A 12826-nucleotide genomic window follows, 5' to 3' on the forward strand; every position below is an offset into this window, starting at 1 on the left:
CCTCCAGCACCAGAATTCAAAAGCATCCATTCTTTGGCGACCAGCCTTCTTTATGGTCCTGCTCTCGCTTCCATACATCACTACTGGGAAAACCATAGCTTTGACTATACGGACCTTTGTTGGCAAGGTGATGTCTCTGCTTTTTAAGGTTTTAGAGTTAGTTTTTTCCTTGGCTCAGGGTGAGGGTGGCATAACTCCATACCCTCCAACATTTCCCAAAAGAAAATAGGAAATGCAGGACATTCTGGGATCAAATCAGAAACGGGGTGGTTTCAGTAAATCCGGGACTGTTCCTGGAAAACAGGGACACTTGGAGGGTCTGGGATGAACCGTCGCCCCCTTGTCCAGGATAATGGGGAGTAACTAAGAAAAGAACATGGACTCATACAGAGACGCACATTTATACTGAGTCAGGCAACTGTCCACCTAGCATTGCCCACACGCAGCGGCTCTCCAGAGAGTCACGCAAACAGTCGTTCCTGGGGATGCCCGACTGCAAGCGAAACGCTTGGGGGGGGGCTCTTGGGCCTTTCCCCGCGAGAAAATGACTCATGAAGAGGCGCATCGGGCCACCCCTTGCGCGGCGCGGTGCTTCGGGAAGCCTTTTCCCAGCGTGGCAACCGTTTTCTCCCATGACGGGCGGAGGAGGCCTCGCTCCACCTCCGGCTCCTCCTGCCGCCCCGTCGTCATTTCCAGTGCGGCTGTCGCTGCTGTCACATCCGCCTCCTCGGGAGGAGGAGCAGGAGGCGCCGAAGGGGAGGCGCAGACGAGCAGCGAGCCAGCACCAGCCGCGTCTCCAAGTTCCAGGCCCCGGGCGCGTAATGCGGAGCGCGGCGGGGGCCGGTTGCAGCGCCCAGGTGGGGGCCCGGAGGCGGCGGATCGGGGCCTGGCCGGTGCTGGGCGGCTAGATCCGAGCAACTGCTGCCGGGAGAGGAGGGAGGAAGCCAGCCAGACGGAGGGAGAGAAAGAGAGAGACGCACAAGAGACGCCAGCTGCCGTGCGCCAAAGCGCGCTTTGGAGAGACCCCCGTCGGGACTTGGAGAGGGTGATTATCCGGGCGAGGCGGAGGCGGGGGCGGAGGGGGGGTCACTTGTCCTTAGGATCCCGCGGCGGATAGAGACGGGAGGGTGCAGGGAGGGGAGTCCGTGGTGGCGAGCCCGATCCGGGTTGAGTTGCCTTTGGCTTTGCGCGCGCCTCCCTCCCCGAGGAGTGGAGATTATCCGTGCGCCTTCGGCCTCCCTTCTCCCCCGAGGTGCGCTGCCTTTAGGGACCTCCTCGCGAGTCGGCCCGGCGGCTCCACCGAGCGCGCTGTTGCCGACGCGGACCGGCAGCGGCTCCCCGGGGTTTCGGGCAAGGAACGGGGCCCCCCTTTCCACCCCACCAGCCGTTCCTGGATGCAAGAACAAGATACCAGTCCTCAAGGAACCGGGGTAAGGGTAGATTTAAATCGGGAAGCTGCCCTGTGCGGTGGGCCCCTATCCCTCAGTATTGCCGGAACTGGCTGGCAGCAGCTGTCCAGGGGCTTCAAGACTGAACCCGGGAGGTCGGCTTCTTAAATCTTCTCAACGCCCCCCCCCTTTTTTTGCAAAGCACCAAAGTGTTAGGCGGTATGTCTACCAGATGCTTCAGCACTGGTAAACCCACCGAAAGGTCTATTGATTTCAGTAGGTCTCCGAGGAGGAGGACCTAGTTGGGAACTGTTTGCGTTCTCTCCATTTGCGTGTGTATTTTGGTGGGGGGGTTGTTTTGCAAACTTCGGCCCTTTCCAGAGCGCGCACACACACACAGTAGAGCAGTCCGGGTGTCTGCACCTTTACCCGTTTGCTCTGATGTCAGCCCCACTCCCTCCTGAGTTGCGGGGCCCCCCTCCCCCCCCAGAGATACATCTGGCAGAGTTGAATACTTAACGGTGTGTGTTTAGAAGGCAGGCAGCGGCCGATGATGTCATTATTGTTTTTCCATAGCACACCGTTCGACAGGGCTGTTCATCCTGGAAAGGAAAAAAAAAAAACCTTGTCCAATATCCACAGATGGCTCTGCAGCGATGATTTATTAATATATATATACATATATATATATATATATATATATATATGTATATATTTGGAATTTGTAGTTAAGGGAATCGGCTTGGCGGCCTGTGCCCTGGACTGCGGAAAACGTCTGTGAATATATCTATATACAGTGGTACCTTGGTTCTCAAAGATTTGGTTTCCTGCGCGGAAACCAATGTCCCCGCTGTGGAAGGATGTGTGGATCCAGAATTGGCCTCCACCGTCACTTACAGACTCATTGTTAAAACCGTGTTTATGGAAGACAATCTTACTCGGCTACGAGGGATCACTAAAGAAGAAGAAGGTTCTCAAACTTAATCTGTTCCAAAACCAAAGCGTTCCAAAACCAAGGCACGCTTCCCCATAGAAAGTCATGCAAGATGGATTAATCCGTTCCAGACTTTTAAAAACAACCCTTAAAACAGCAATTGAACATGGATTTTGCTATCTAACGAGACCACTGATCCATAAAATGAAAGCAATAAACATTGTACTGTACTATAAAATAAATAAGACAGTATTGTAGATGATAAAATTTAAAATTATTATTTTTTTCCCCTTTACCTGCACTGATGACAGTCATTTTTTGGGTGGGGGGCTTTTATCCATTTCCGCAGTGACACAACCAACCCATCAGTAGTTTGACTGGGTTCCACAGTCACAGAAACAAATGAATCGAAAACCCTTTTTATTTAAAATGCATCTCTGGGTTATTTGTGGGGCCTGCCTGGTGTTTTTACACAGGTAGAATGTGTGCTTTTATTTCAAATGCATCTCTGGGTTATTTGCGGGGCATAGGAATTCGTTCATTATTTCCCCCAAAAATATAGTCCGGCCCCCCACAAGGTCTGCAGCACAGTGGACCGGCCCCCTGCTGAAAAAGTTTGCTGACCCCTGGTCTGGTCTAACCTTTTTCAATGCAGGGGGAAATCCGTACCCCGTTAAAACGATGGAGTCCCTTGGTTGTTTCTAACGGCCCTTTCCTCCTGTTCCCCATTTTTTTCTTTCTCTCTCCCCCCCCCCAATTTTTTTTATTGGTTTTCACAATATTATAAACAAACAAACACACAAGACAAACAAACATAAACCATACCCTTATTGAAAATTACACTTGTTAACTTTGTTAAGTGACTTCCTCGCTTCCCCTTGGTTGAATTTCATTGCATGCCCTTTTAACGGTTTCCCAAATCCCAATTCTTACGAAATTTAACTTAAACATTAACATCCTTAAATCTTCACCTTATGGAATTAAACCTATTAACTCATCACTTAACAGAAATAAAATCTTAAGCCAATTCAGTATCTGCAAGCTGTTTTCAGTTAATTTAACTTAACAAATTTACGGTAACTAGTAAAGGTAAAGTGACCCCTGACCGTTACATCCAGTCGTGGCCGACTCCGGGGTTGCGGTGCTCATCTCGCTTTACTGGCCGAGGGAACTGGCGTACAGCTTCCGGGTCATGTGGCCAGCAGGACTAAGCCACTTCTGGCGAACCAGAGCAGCGCACGGAAACGCCGTTTACCTTCCCGCCGGAGCGGTACCTATTTATCTACTTGCACTTTGAGGTGCTTTCGAACTGCTAGGTTGGCAGGAGCAGGGACCGAGCAACGGGAGCTCACCCCGTCATTGCGGGGATTCGAACCGCCGACCTTCTGATCGGCAAGTCCTAGGCTCTGTGGTTTAACCCACAGCGTCACCCGCGTCCCTAACAAATTTAACTAGATAATCATTAAATTTAATCTACTCTGTTTTTATTTTTAGGACACTGCAAAGGGAAACGGACACTCAGCCGGGAGACTTCAGAACGCAGCCGTTGTACGCCGGAATGCGGGAGAACCCTCTCATAGTTCTTCGGAGTGGGCATGTCATAAAGGCTTCCTCCATCCGGCGGGAAGCTAAAACATTTCCCTAAGCGCCCTTAGTTTCGCTTCTTTCCTCCAGCCTGGGACTTCTGCGGGTGTGTCCCCCCCAAAAAACAACCTGTATTCCTGCCCCGCCGGTCACCATGAACGGCCTGACGGTCAGCGAACTCTGCTGCCTTTTCTGTTGCCCGCCCTGCCCCGGGCGCATCGCCGCCAAACTGGCCTTCCTGCCCCCCGAGCCGACGTACACCATCGTCCCCGAACCGGATCCCGTTGCGGGGGGCCCCGGAAGCGCCTCCCCCCGAGGAGGAGCCATGACCCGCTGGAAACTGCACCTGGGGGACCGAGCCGATTTCCAGTACGCCCAGCGGGAACTGGACACCATCGAGGTGTTCCTGACCAAGAGCAGCCGGGGAAATCGTGTGGGGTGCATGTACGTCCGTTGCGTACCTGGCGCCAGGTGAGACGGTTTTGGGCTGCGTTTATTGTTTCGCTTTTACTGTATTTTTCGCCCTATAAGACGCACCAGACCATAAGACGCACCTAATTTTTGGAGGAGGAAAACAAGAAACGAAATATTCTGAATCTCAGAAGCCAGAAGAGCAAGAGGGATCGCTGCGCAGTGAAAGCAGCGGTCCCTTCTTGCTGTTCTGGCTTCTGGGATAGCTGCGCAGCCTGCATTCGCTCCATAAGACGCACACACATTTCCCCTTACTTTTTAGGAGGGAAAAAGTGAGTCTTATAGAACAAAAAATACGGTAATTTGTTTGCCACCTTTCCGTCTTTCTGCTGTTCTTATTATCTTCATGGTGAAACAAACAACACAGGCAGACAAAAACAATACCGCAATGACAAATAATAATAATAATAATTAATAATAATACAGTGGTACCTCAGGTTTCATACACTTCAGGTTACAGACGCCGCTAACCCAGAAATAGTACCTCGGGTTAAGAACTTTGCTTCAGGATGAGAACAGAAATTGCGCGGCGGCAGCGGGAGGCCCCATTAGCTAAAGTGGTGCTTCAGGTTAAGAACAGTTTCAGGTTAAGAGCGGACCTCCGGAACGAATTAAGTACTTAACCCGAGGTACCAGTGTAATAAATAAAATTTTATTTATATCCCGTCTTCCCCAGCCGAAGCCGGGCTCAGAGCGGCTAACAGCAGTATAAAATAATACAGCATTCTAAAATTAATTCGTTCTAAAATCAGTTTTAAATCAAATTAATGGCAACCATTAATTTCACTAAACATTAATTGGCTACACATCATCTAACACAGGGGTCAGCAAACTTTTTCAGCAGGGGGCCGGTCCACTGTCCCTCAGACCTTGTGGGGGGCCGGACTATATTTTTGTGGGGGAAATGAACGAATTCCTATGCCCCACAAATAACCCAGAGATGCATTTTAAATAAAAGGACACATTCTACTCATGTCAAAACACGCGGATTCCTGAACCGTCCGCAGGCCAGATTGAGAAGGCGACTGGGCCGGATCCGGCCCCCAGGCCTTAGGTTGCCTACCCATGCTCTAACATCACACCTATTTTTGACTCCCAAATCACCTTTCTAAATATTCTTTTAATAATTAATAATAATAATTTTATTATTTACACCCTGCCCATCTGGCCGGGCCTCCCCAGCCACTCTGGGCGGCTCCCAACTGAATATTAAAAACACAATACATCATTAAACATTAAAAACTTCCCTAAACAGGGCTGCCTTATGTCTTCTAAAAGTAAGATGGTTGCTTATTGCCTTGACAACTGATGGCAGGGCATTCCACAGGGTGGGCGCCACCACCGAGAAGGTCCTCTATGTCCTCCTCTATTTTTTCCTGCCCCCCCCCCTCAGTGGTCTTCAGGCGGTTCCCTCCCTGCGAGAAGTGAGGTTACAGGGAACCAGGCAGAGGGCCTTCTCGGTGGTGGCGCCCTCCCATCAGATGTCAAGGAAATAAACAACTATCTGACTTTCAGAAGACATCTGAAGGCAGCCCTGTTTAGGGAAGCTTTTAATGTTTGAAGTTCTATTCTGTTTTTATATGTACTGGAGGCTGCCCAAAGTGGCTGAAGGGAAAGTCAGAGAGCCAGTATGGTTTAGGGGTTAGAGTGTCCAACTGGGAACTGAGAGACTCGGGTTCAAATCTCCCCTTGGCCCTGAAGCTCAACGGGTGTGACTTTGGGCCCGTCACTGCCTCTCCACCTAACCTAGTGAAGTTACAGGGAACCAGGCAGAGGGCCTTCTTGGTGGTGGCGCCCTCCTGCCAGATGTCAAGGAAATAAACAGCTTTCTGACTTTCAGAAGACATCTGAAGGCAGCCCTGTTTAGGGGAGTTTTTAATGTTTGATCGTGTTTTTAATATTCTGTTGGGAGCCACAGAAGGGAGGCAGTGTTGCCGTATGGGGGGATTGCCGTAACCTGGGTCTCTGCGGAGATTTTGCCGGCTCGGCCACGGACTGACTACTGGGGAGAAGAAGGGAGGGCGGTGGCCAGGAAGGAGCAACAAGACAGATGTTAGCACCACAGCTGTTTCCGCTGTGGATGAGGGCGTTTCCCCGGTTTGGAATTTCCTGTCCTCTTTGCAACGGATACCAGGATCTGTTCATCCGGTTTGCCACAAACGGGTTTGCTGCAAACTGTTAAAAATAAGAGACCTCTTGCTGACAAAAGACCTGAATATCACCAGGGCTGCCACGAAATAACTCTGTTTTATGGCATTCCACAAGAGAGGCTGTGATGGTCGATGGACAGCTGCTGATTTTAAACTACGGGACATAGATTTTTAGTGGAAGGAAACACTATTTTTACAGCGGAAATGAGTTTATAGGGAGCTTTCCATTTCGCCTACTGTGGCCGCGCCAGGAATTTTGTTAGCCCCCCCTCCCCAAAAAAAGTTATTGAGCTTGCTTTTGGGGGGAGAAAGCGCCCCCAAGATGTTGTCACTTGTCCTCTGTGCCGGATTTACGTATAAGCTAAACAAGTTATAGCTTACAGTGCCATTCTCTTGGGGGCCCCCAAAAAAATTTAAAGGGGAAAAACTGGATGTACATTTCCAAAATATAAGATAGAAAACAAATGAAATAAAACCTACACGCAGCAACAGTGTTTTGTGTTGTGTAGGCTCTTGTGATGTAAGTCATGGGCCCTGCCTGCTAGCCTGCTCCCTAAAATATCACCAATTTGCTCCTTTCTATATATAGGGTGGGATGCAGGTGGCGCTGTGGGTTAAACCACAGAGCCTGGGGCTTGTCGATCAGAAGGTCGGCGGTTCGAATCCCCACAATGATGGGGTGAGCTCCCATTGCTCGGTCCCTGCTCCTGCCAACCTAGCAGTTCGAAAGCACCTGAAAGTGCAAGTAGATAAATAGGTACCACTCTGGCGGAAGGGAAACGGCGTTTCTGTGCGCTGCTCTGGTTCGCCAGAAGCGGCTTAGTCCTGCTGGCCACATGACCCGGAAGCTGTACGCCGGCTCCCTCGGCCAGTAAAGCGAGATGAGCACCGCAACCCCAGAGTCGGCCACCACTGGACCTAATGGTCAGGGGTCCCTTTACCTTTACCTTTTATATATTTATATATAAATATACATTTATATACCTACATTATTCATGTACTGGTTGCAGGGCAACATGGGCAAATGGCTTGAGATACCGATTAGGTCCATAAATGACCATACAGCATCTAGCCAAAGGTAAAGGGACCCCTGACCATTAGGTCCAGTCGTGGCCGACTCTGGGGTTGCGGCGCTCATCTCGCTTTCTTGGCCGAGGGAGCCGGTGTACAGCTTCTGGGTCATGTGGCCAGCATGACTAAGCCGCTTCTGGTGAACCAGAGCAGTGCACGGAAACACTGTTTACCTTCCCGCTGGAGCGGTACCTATTTATCTACTTGCACTTTGACGTGCTTTCAAACTGCTAGATTGGCAGGAGCAGGGACCAAGCAACGGGAGCTCACCCCATCATCGCGGGGATTCAAACCACCGACCTTCTGATCGGCAAGTCCTAGGCTCTGTGGTTTAACCCACAGCGCCACCCGCATCCCCTGTACAGCATCTATTCAACACAAAGAAACAGCGACCATTTGTTGTTGACAAAGGACAGCTGGACATAGAAAGGGCCCCATGACCTTCAGGAGCTGAGGGCCTCATCAAAACTAAATCCAGCCGTGCACATGAAAGACATTCCCTTCCATCTCTCCTTCCCATGCAGGTTCACGGTCCTGTTTTCGCATGGCAACGCTGTGGACCTGGGCCAGATGTGCAGCTTCTACATCAGCCTGGGCACCCGCATCAGTTGCAACATCTTCTCCTACGACTATTCCGGGTATGGCGTCAGCACGGGGAAGCCCTCTGAGAAGAATCTGTACGCTGATGTCGACGCTGCCTGGCAAGCGCTGCGCACCCGGTGAGCATGAGAGCGAAGGTGCCCTCTTTAAGTCAGTTGTTCGCTCGCCATTCCTCAGTGGTCTAAACCACTGAGCCTCTTGGGCTTGCCGATCGGAAGGTCGGCGGTTCAAATCCCCGCTACAGGGTGAGCTCCCGTTGCTTGGTCCCAGCTCCTGCCAACCTAGCAGTTTGAAAGCACGTCAAAGTGCAAGTAGATAAATAGGTACCACTCTGGCAGGAAGGTAAACGGCGTTTCCCATCAGATGTCAAGGAAATGAACAACGATCTGACTTTTGGAAGACATCTGAAGGCACACACCTGTTTAGGGAAGCTTTCAATGTTTTATCATGTTTCTGTATATTATTATTATTATACCCTGTTCATCTGGCGGCTTACAGCATATGTTAAAACACCAAACATTAAAAACTTCCAGATGCAGGAAGGAATGTTAGAAGGAGGCTGGAATGAAGTTATGTGGCTTTAGCAGAAATATTATAAAGGATTAAGTAAAAATAGATTGTTAATGGATGAAAGGAGGAAAGGTAAAGTTACATTATATTAAGATAAATTATAGGATAAAAATTGGGAAAGATGGAAAGGATTTGCTGAAATAGCTAACCGAACTAGAATACAAAAAAAGGAGGTGCGAGGAGGTCAAGGAAACAAGCAAATGAAAGATAAGTTATGGGAAGGTTCGTTGTGTTTTTTAATTGTTTCTATTTTTCTGTTTTTTATAATTTTTTTTTCTATTCTCTGCTTTCTTTATTGTGATGTGTTGTCAAGTTTTTGTTTAACTTGGAGTTATCTCTTTCTCTTTTTGCAACATTTAAAACTTTAATAAATATTATTTATTTAAAAAAAACACTTCCAGATGCAGGGTTGCCTTAAGGTGTCTTCTTAAAGTTGTGCAGTTCTTTATCTCCTTGTCATCTGAAGGGAGGGCTTTCCACAGGGCGGGTGCCACCACCGAGAAGGCCCTCTGCATGGTTATCTCACTTCTTGCAGGGAGGGAACTGCCAGAAGGCCCTGAGAGCTGGACCTCTGTGTCCGGGCTGGACGATGGGGGTGGAGACGCTCCTTCAGGGATACAGGGCCGTTTAGGGATTTAAACATCAGCACCAATACTTTGAATTGTGCTCTGAAACGTCCTGGGAGCCAATGTAGGTCTTTCGGGACCGGTGTTATGTGGTCTCAGCAGCCGCTCCCAGTCCCCAGTCCCCAGTCTGGCTGCCGCATTCTGGATTAGTTGCAGTTTCCGGGTCACCTTCAAAGGCAGCCCCACGTAGAGCGCATGGCAGCAGTCCAAGCGGGAGATAACCAGAGCATGCACCACTTTTGCCAGACAGTCTGCGGGCAGGGAGGGTCTCATCCTGCGTACCAGACGGAGCAGCCCTGGACACAGAATTGACCTGCGCCTCCATGGACAGCCATGAGTCCAAAATGACCCCCAGGCTGCACACCTGGTCTTTCGGGGGCACAGTCACCCCATTCAGGAGTGTGTTCAATAATTATTATTGTTGAAAGTGAAGTTGGCTTTGCTCTCTCCCCCCCCCCTTCCCTGCCTACCTTCCAGATACGGGATCAGTCCCGAGAACATCATCTTGTATGGACAAAGCATCGGAACGGTGCCCACGGTTGACCTGGCCTCTCGCTATGAGTGTGCGGCCGTCATCCTGCACTCGCCACTCACTTCGGGGATGCGCGTCGCCTTCCCGGAAACCAAGAAGACCTACTGTTTCGACGCTTTCCCCAAGTAAGGCTGCTGAGTGGGTCTGTGGCTGGCATTTTGGGTTGGGGGCTTCCCTCTGCTGCCAAATGTGGAAGGAGGGCGGTGGCATGGGGCCTGTCCATCACCGGACATCACCCTCGCAGTCCAGACCAAGAGGAATCAAATTAGAACAACAGCGCTAGGTTGAAAATGGTTAAAGGTAAAGGGACCCCTGACCATTAGGTCCAGTAATGGCCGACTCTGGGGTTGCAGCGCTCATCTCACTTTACTGGCAGAGGGAGCCGGCGTACAGCTTCCGGGTCATGTGGCCAGCAGGACTAAGCTGCTTTTGGTGAAGCAAGAGCAGCACACGGAAATGCCGTTTACCTTCCCGCCGGAGCGGTACCTATTGATCTACTTGCACCAGTGTGCTTTCGAACTGCTAGGTGCGCAGAAGCAGGGACCGAGCAATGGGAGCTCACCCCGTCATTGTGGGGATTCGAACCGCTGACCTTCTGATCGGCAAGTCCTAGGCTTTGTAGTATAACCCACAGCGCCACCCGCATCCTGAAAATGGTTAAAAAGTCATTCAACTTTAATAGAATTTTTAAAAACGTAAAAAACAAAAAACCAGATGTGTTGAAATAGGAATAGTAAAAAGAGCACTCTTTAAAAGGAGCCAGTACCCGAAAGCCTGCTGGGTGGAAGGACGACAAGGAGGGAACCAGTTTGGCTTCTCTAGGGAGGGAGTTGAAAAGTCTGGGAGCAGCCAGCACCGAGAAGGCTCTGTCCAGCAATCTCACCAAGTTTGGCTGTGTCGCTGGCGGTAGTTTCAGTGGTCTCCTCTGAAGATCACAAAACCTGGGCAGGTTCGTGCGGGGGGGGGGGGAGGAGAGATTTAAAAAATAGTAATAACCAGGACCTTGTTTCACCCGGAACTCAGTTTTAAAAAACTATGGTTTAAAAAGCCATGGTTTAAAAAAACCATGGTTGTTGTTGTTTTTAAAAAGCCATGGTTTTAAAAAAACCATATGGTTTAAAAACTATGGTGGTGGTTGTTTTTAAAAGGCATGGTTTAAAAACCATGGTGGTGGTGGTGGTGGTGGTTTTTAAAAAGCCATGGTTTAAAATAACCCAACATGGTTTAAAAAAACCATATGGTTTAAAAACCATGGTGGTGGTTGTTGTTTTTAAAAAGCCATGGTTTAAAATAACCCAATATGGTTTAAATAACCATGGTTATTTAAATAACCATGGTTCAAAAAAAAAAAAAAACACCTCGCCACCATGGTTTAAATAACCATGGTTCACAAAAACCCCACCATGGTTAATGTTACGGGGCGAAGCAGGCCAATAACTCATGTTCTTTTCCTCTTCTGCAGCATCGACAAAGTCTCCCGGATCACCTCCCCGGTCCTCTTCATCCACGGCACGGAAGATGAGGTCATTGACTTCTCCCACGGCTTGGCTCTCTACGAGCGCTGCCCGAAGGCCGTCGAGCCGCTGTGGGTCGAGGGCGCCGGCCACAACGACATCGAACTGTATAGCCAGTACCTAGAGCGCCTGCGCAAGTTCATTTCGCACGACCTGGCCAGCCAGAACAACTGACAACCGCCCGTCTCGTTTCTCGCCCTCTCCTCCGGCTGCGGCCGCGCGCACCTCGGTTCGGAGGATGGCGAGGGGTTTGCGGCTTTAGGGCGCTGTTACGGGCACCAGTCCCCTGCCCACCAAAGTGGGAGAGGAATCCTCCATTACAGAGGGGCGCCAGTCTCGCGTCTCTCTCGGGGGCGTTTCCTCCGACACCGGGAGTCGCTCGTTCGCCCACCGCTGCCATCTCTGACGTCGACGCCTCCTGCCCCGGCAACGCGCCGAGCCGCCCCTCTCCGCGCCTGCAGACTAGCCGTCTCCGCACATCGCTGTCCATTTTTTTATAAAAAAAATACGCCGACGACGACACCTCCATCGAGACAACGCTGCCACCACGACATCCCATTTTCTCGGATCCTTTTCGTAACTCTCGGCGCGTCCCAGAGATAGCAATAAGCCTTGGGGGAAGGTGGGGCGGGATAACCCTGGCTCTGCCCCAAGGATACAGGGTGGGGTGGGGCGCCAAAATGCATGACGGCCAAAGCGGTCCGCTCTGCCTCCGCCGCCCATTGCACAGCGCCACCTAGAGGCTGGAGGACCTCCGTTACAGATTCTCCTGCGCTGCGGCGGATGGGGTTTTCGCCAGGACACGCCGGAGCGAAGACCCTGGTTGTGGAGTACAAGCTGTCTGATCTACGCAGGCCAGGATTAAGCGGGTTGGCGGGAGTCAGAGAGACAGCTTGCCTGTTCCGTCCACAAACTCCCGGATCCTACTGTTTGAATATCCCTGCCGTATCCGGATACCCCCATGTGTTTGAGCCAGAATTCATTTAATTCCAAGTAACGCAGGGAATCTTTTTCGTGTGTGTGTTTTCGGGGAGGGGGAGGAGAGGGAGTTTGGGGGAAGCCTCCCACCCGTTCGTTTTTGAAACAAAGAGGAATAAAAGTTTGGAAGACCCAGATTTGTCTCCCGAGAAATGTTGTTGGGTGTGTCTTGCGGGGTTCAGGGGAACGGCTGGAACTGGGTGTGTTGGGGTACCCGGGGGAAAAAATTCCACATTCCTCTCTCCTGTAAGATCTGCACTATCTCAAAACACGCTTTGCTACATCTTCTGCGATGGATTGGGTCCAGGAGAGTCGCCTGCCTGTTGCTTGCAAGATGTTGCTAAGAAACTCACCTGCAAGAGTACCGTGTCTTTACGTGCACAACTTCTGCTGTACACTGTTAATAAT

The 12826-nt window shown here is 50.4% G+C and overlaps 1 protein-coding gene across 1 annotated transcript; it reads left to right on the forward strand.

Moving 5' to 3' along the window:
* The first annotated feature begins 747 nt into the window (after positions 1-747).
* ABHD17A (abhydrolase domain containing 17A, depalmitoylase) lies at positions 748-12553 on the forward strand. The gene is made up of 5 exons (XM_079960892.1): positions 748-1045; positions 3817-4377; positions 8123-8317; positions 9872-10051; positions 11389-12553. The coding sequence occupies exons 2-5, from the start codon at positions 4061-4063 to the stop codon at positions 11612-11614; spliced, it is 918 nt and encodes a 305-aa protein (XP_079817018.1). The 5' UTR covers positions 748-1045; positions 3817-4060; the 3' UTR covers positions 11615-12553.
* The last annotated feature ends 273 nt before the right edge of the window (positions 12554-12826 follow it).

Source organism: Podarcis cretensis, assembly GCF_951804945.1.
Source record: "Podarcis cretensis genome assembly, chromosome: 18".
NCBI lineage: Eukaryota > Metazoa > Chordata > Lepidosauria > Squamata > Lacertidae > Podarcis > Podarcis cretensis.

Excerpts from the sequence above, each read along its gene's own strand:
- ABHD17A (XM_079960892.1), top strand. The coding sequence starts at position 4,061 with ATGAACGGCCTGACGGTCAGCGAACTCTGCTGCCTTTTCTGTTGCCCG. Across the intron at positions 4,378-8,122 it reads CGTTGCGTACCTGGCGCCAG|GTTCACGGTCCTGTTTTCGC; the intron begins GTGAGACGGTTT and ends CTTCCCATGCAG. Across the intron at positions 10,052-11,388 it reads TGTTTCGACGCTTTCCCCAA|CATCGACAAAGTCTCCCGGA; the intron begins GTAAGGCTGCTG and ends CCTCTTCTGCAG.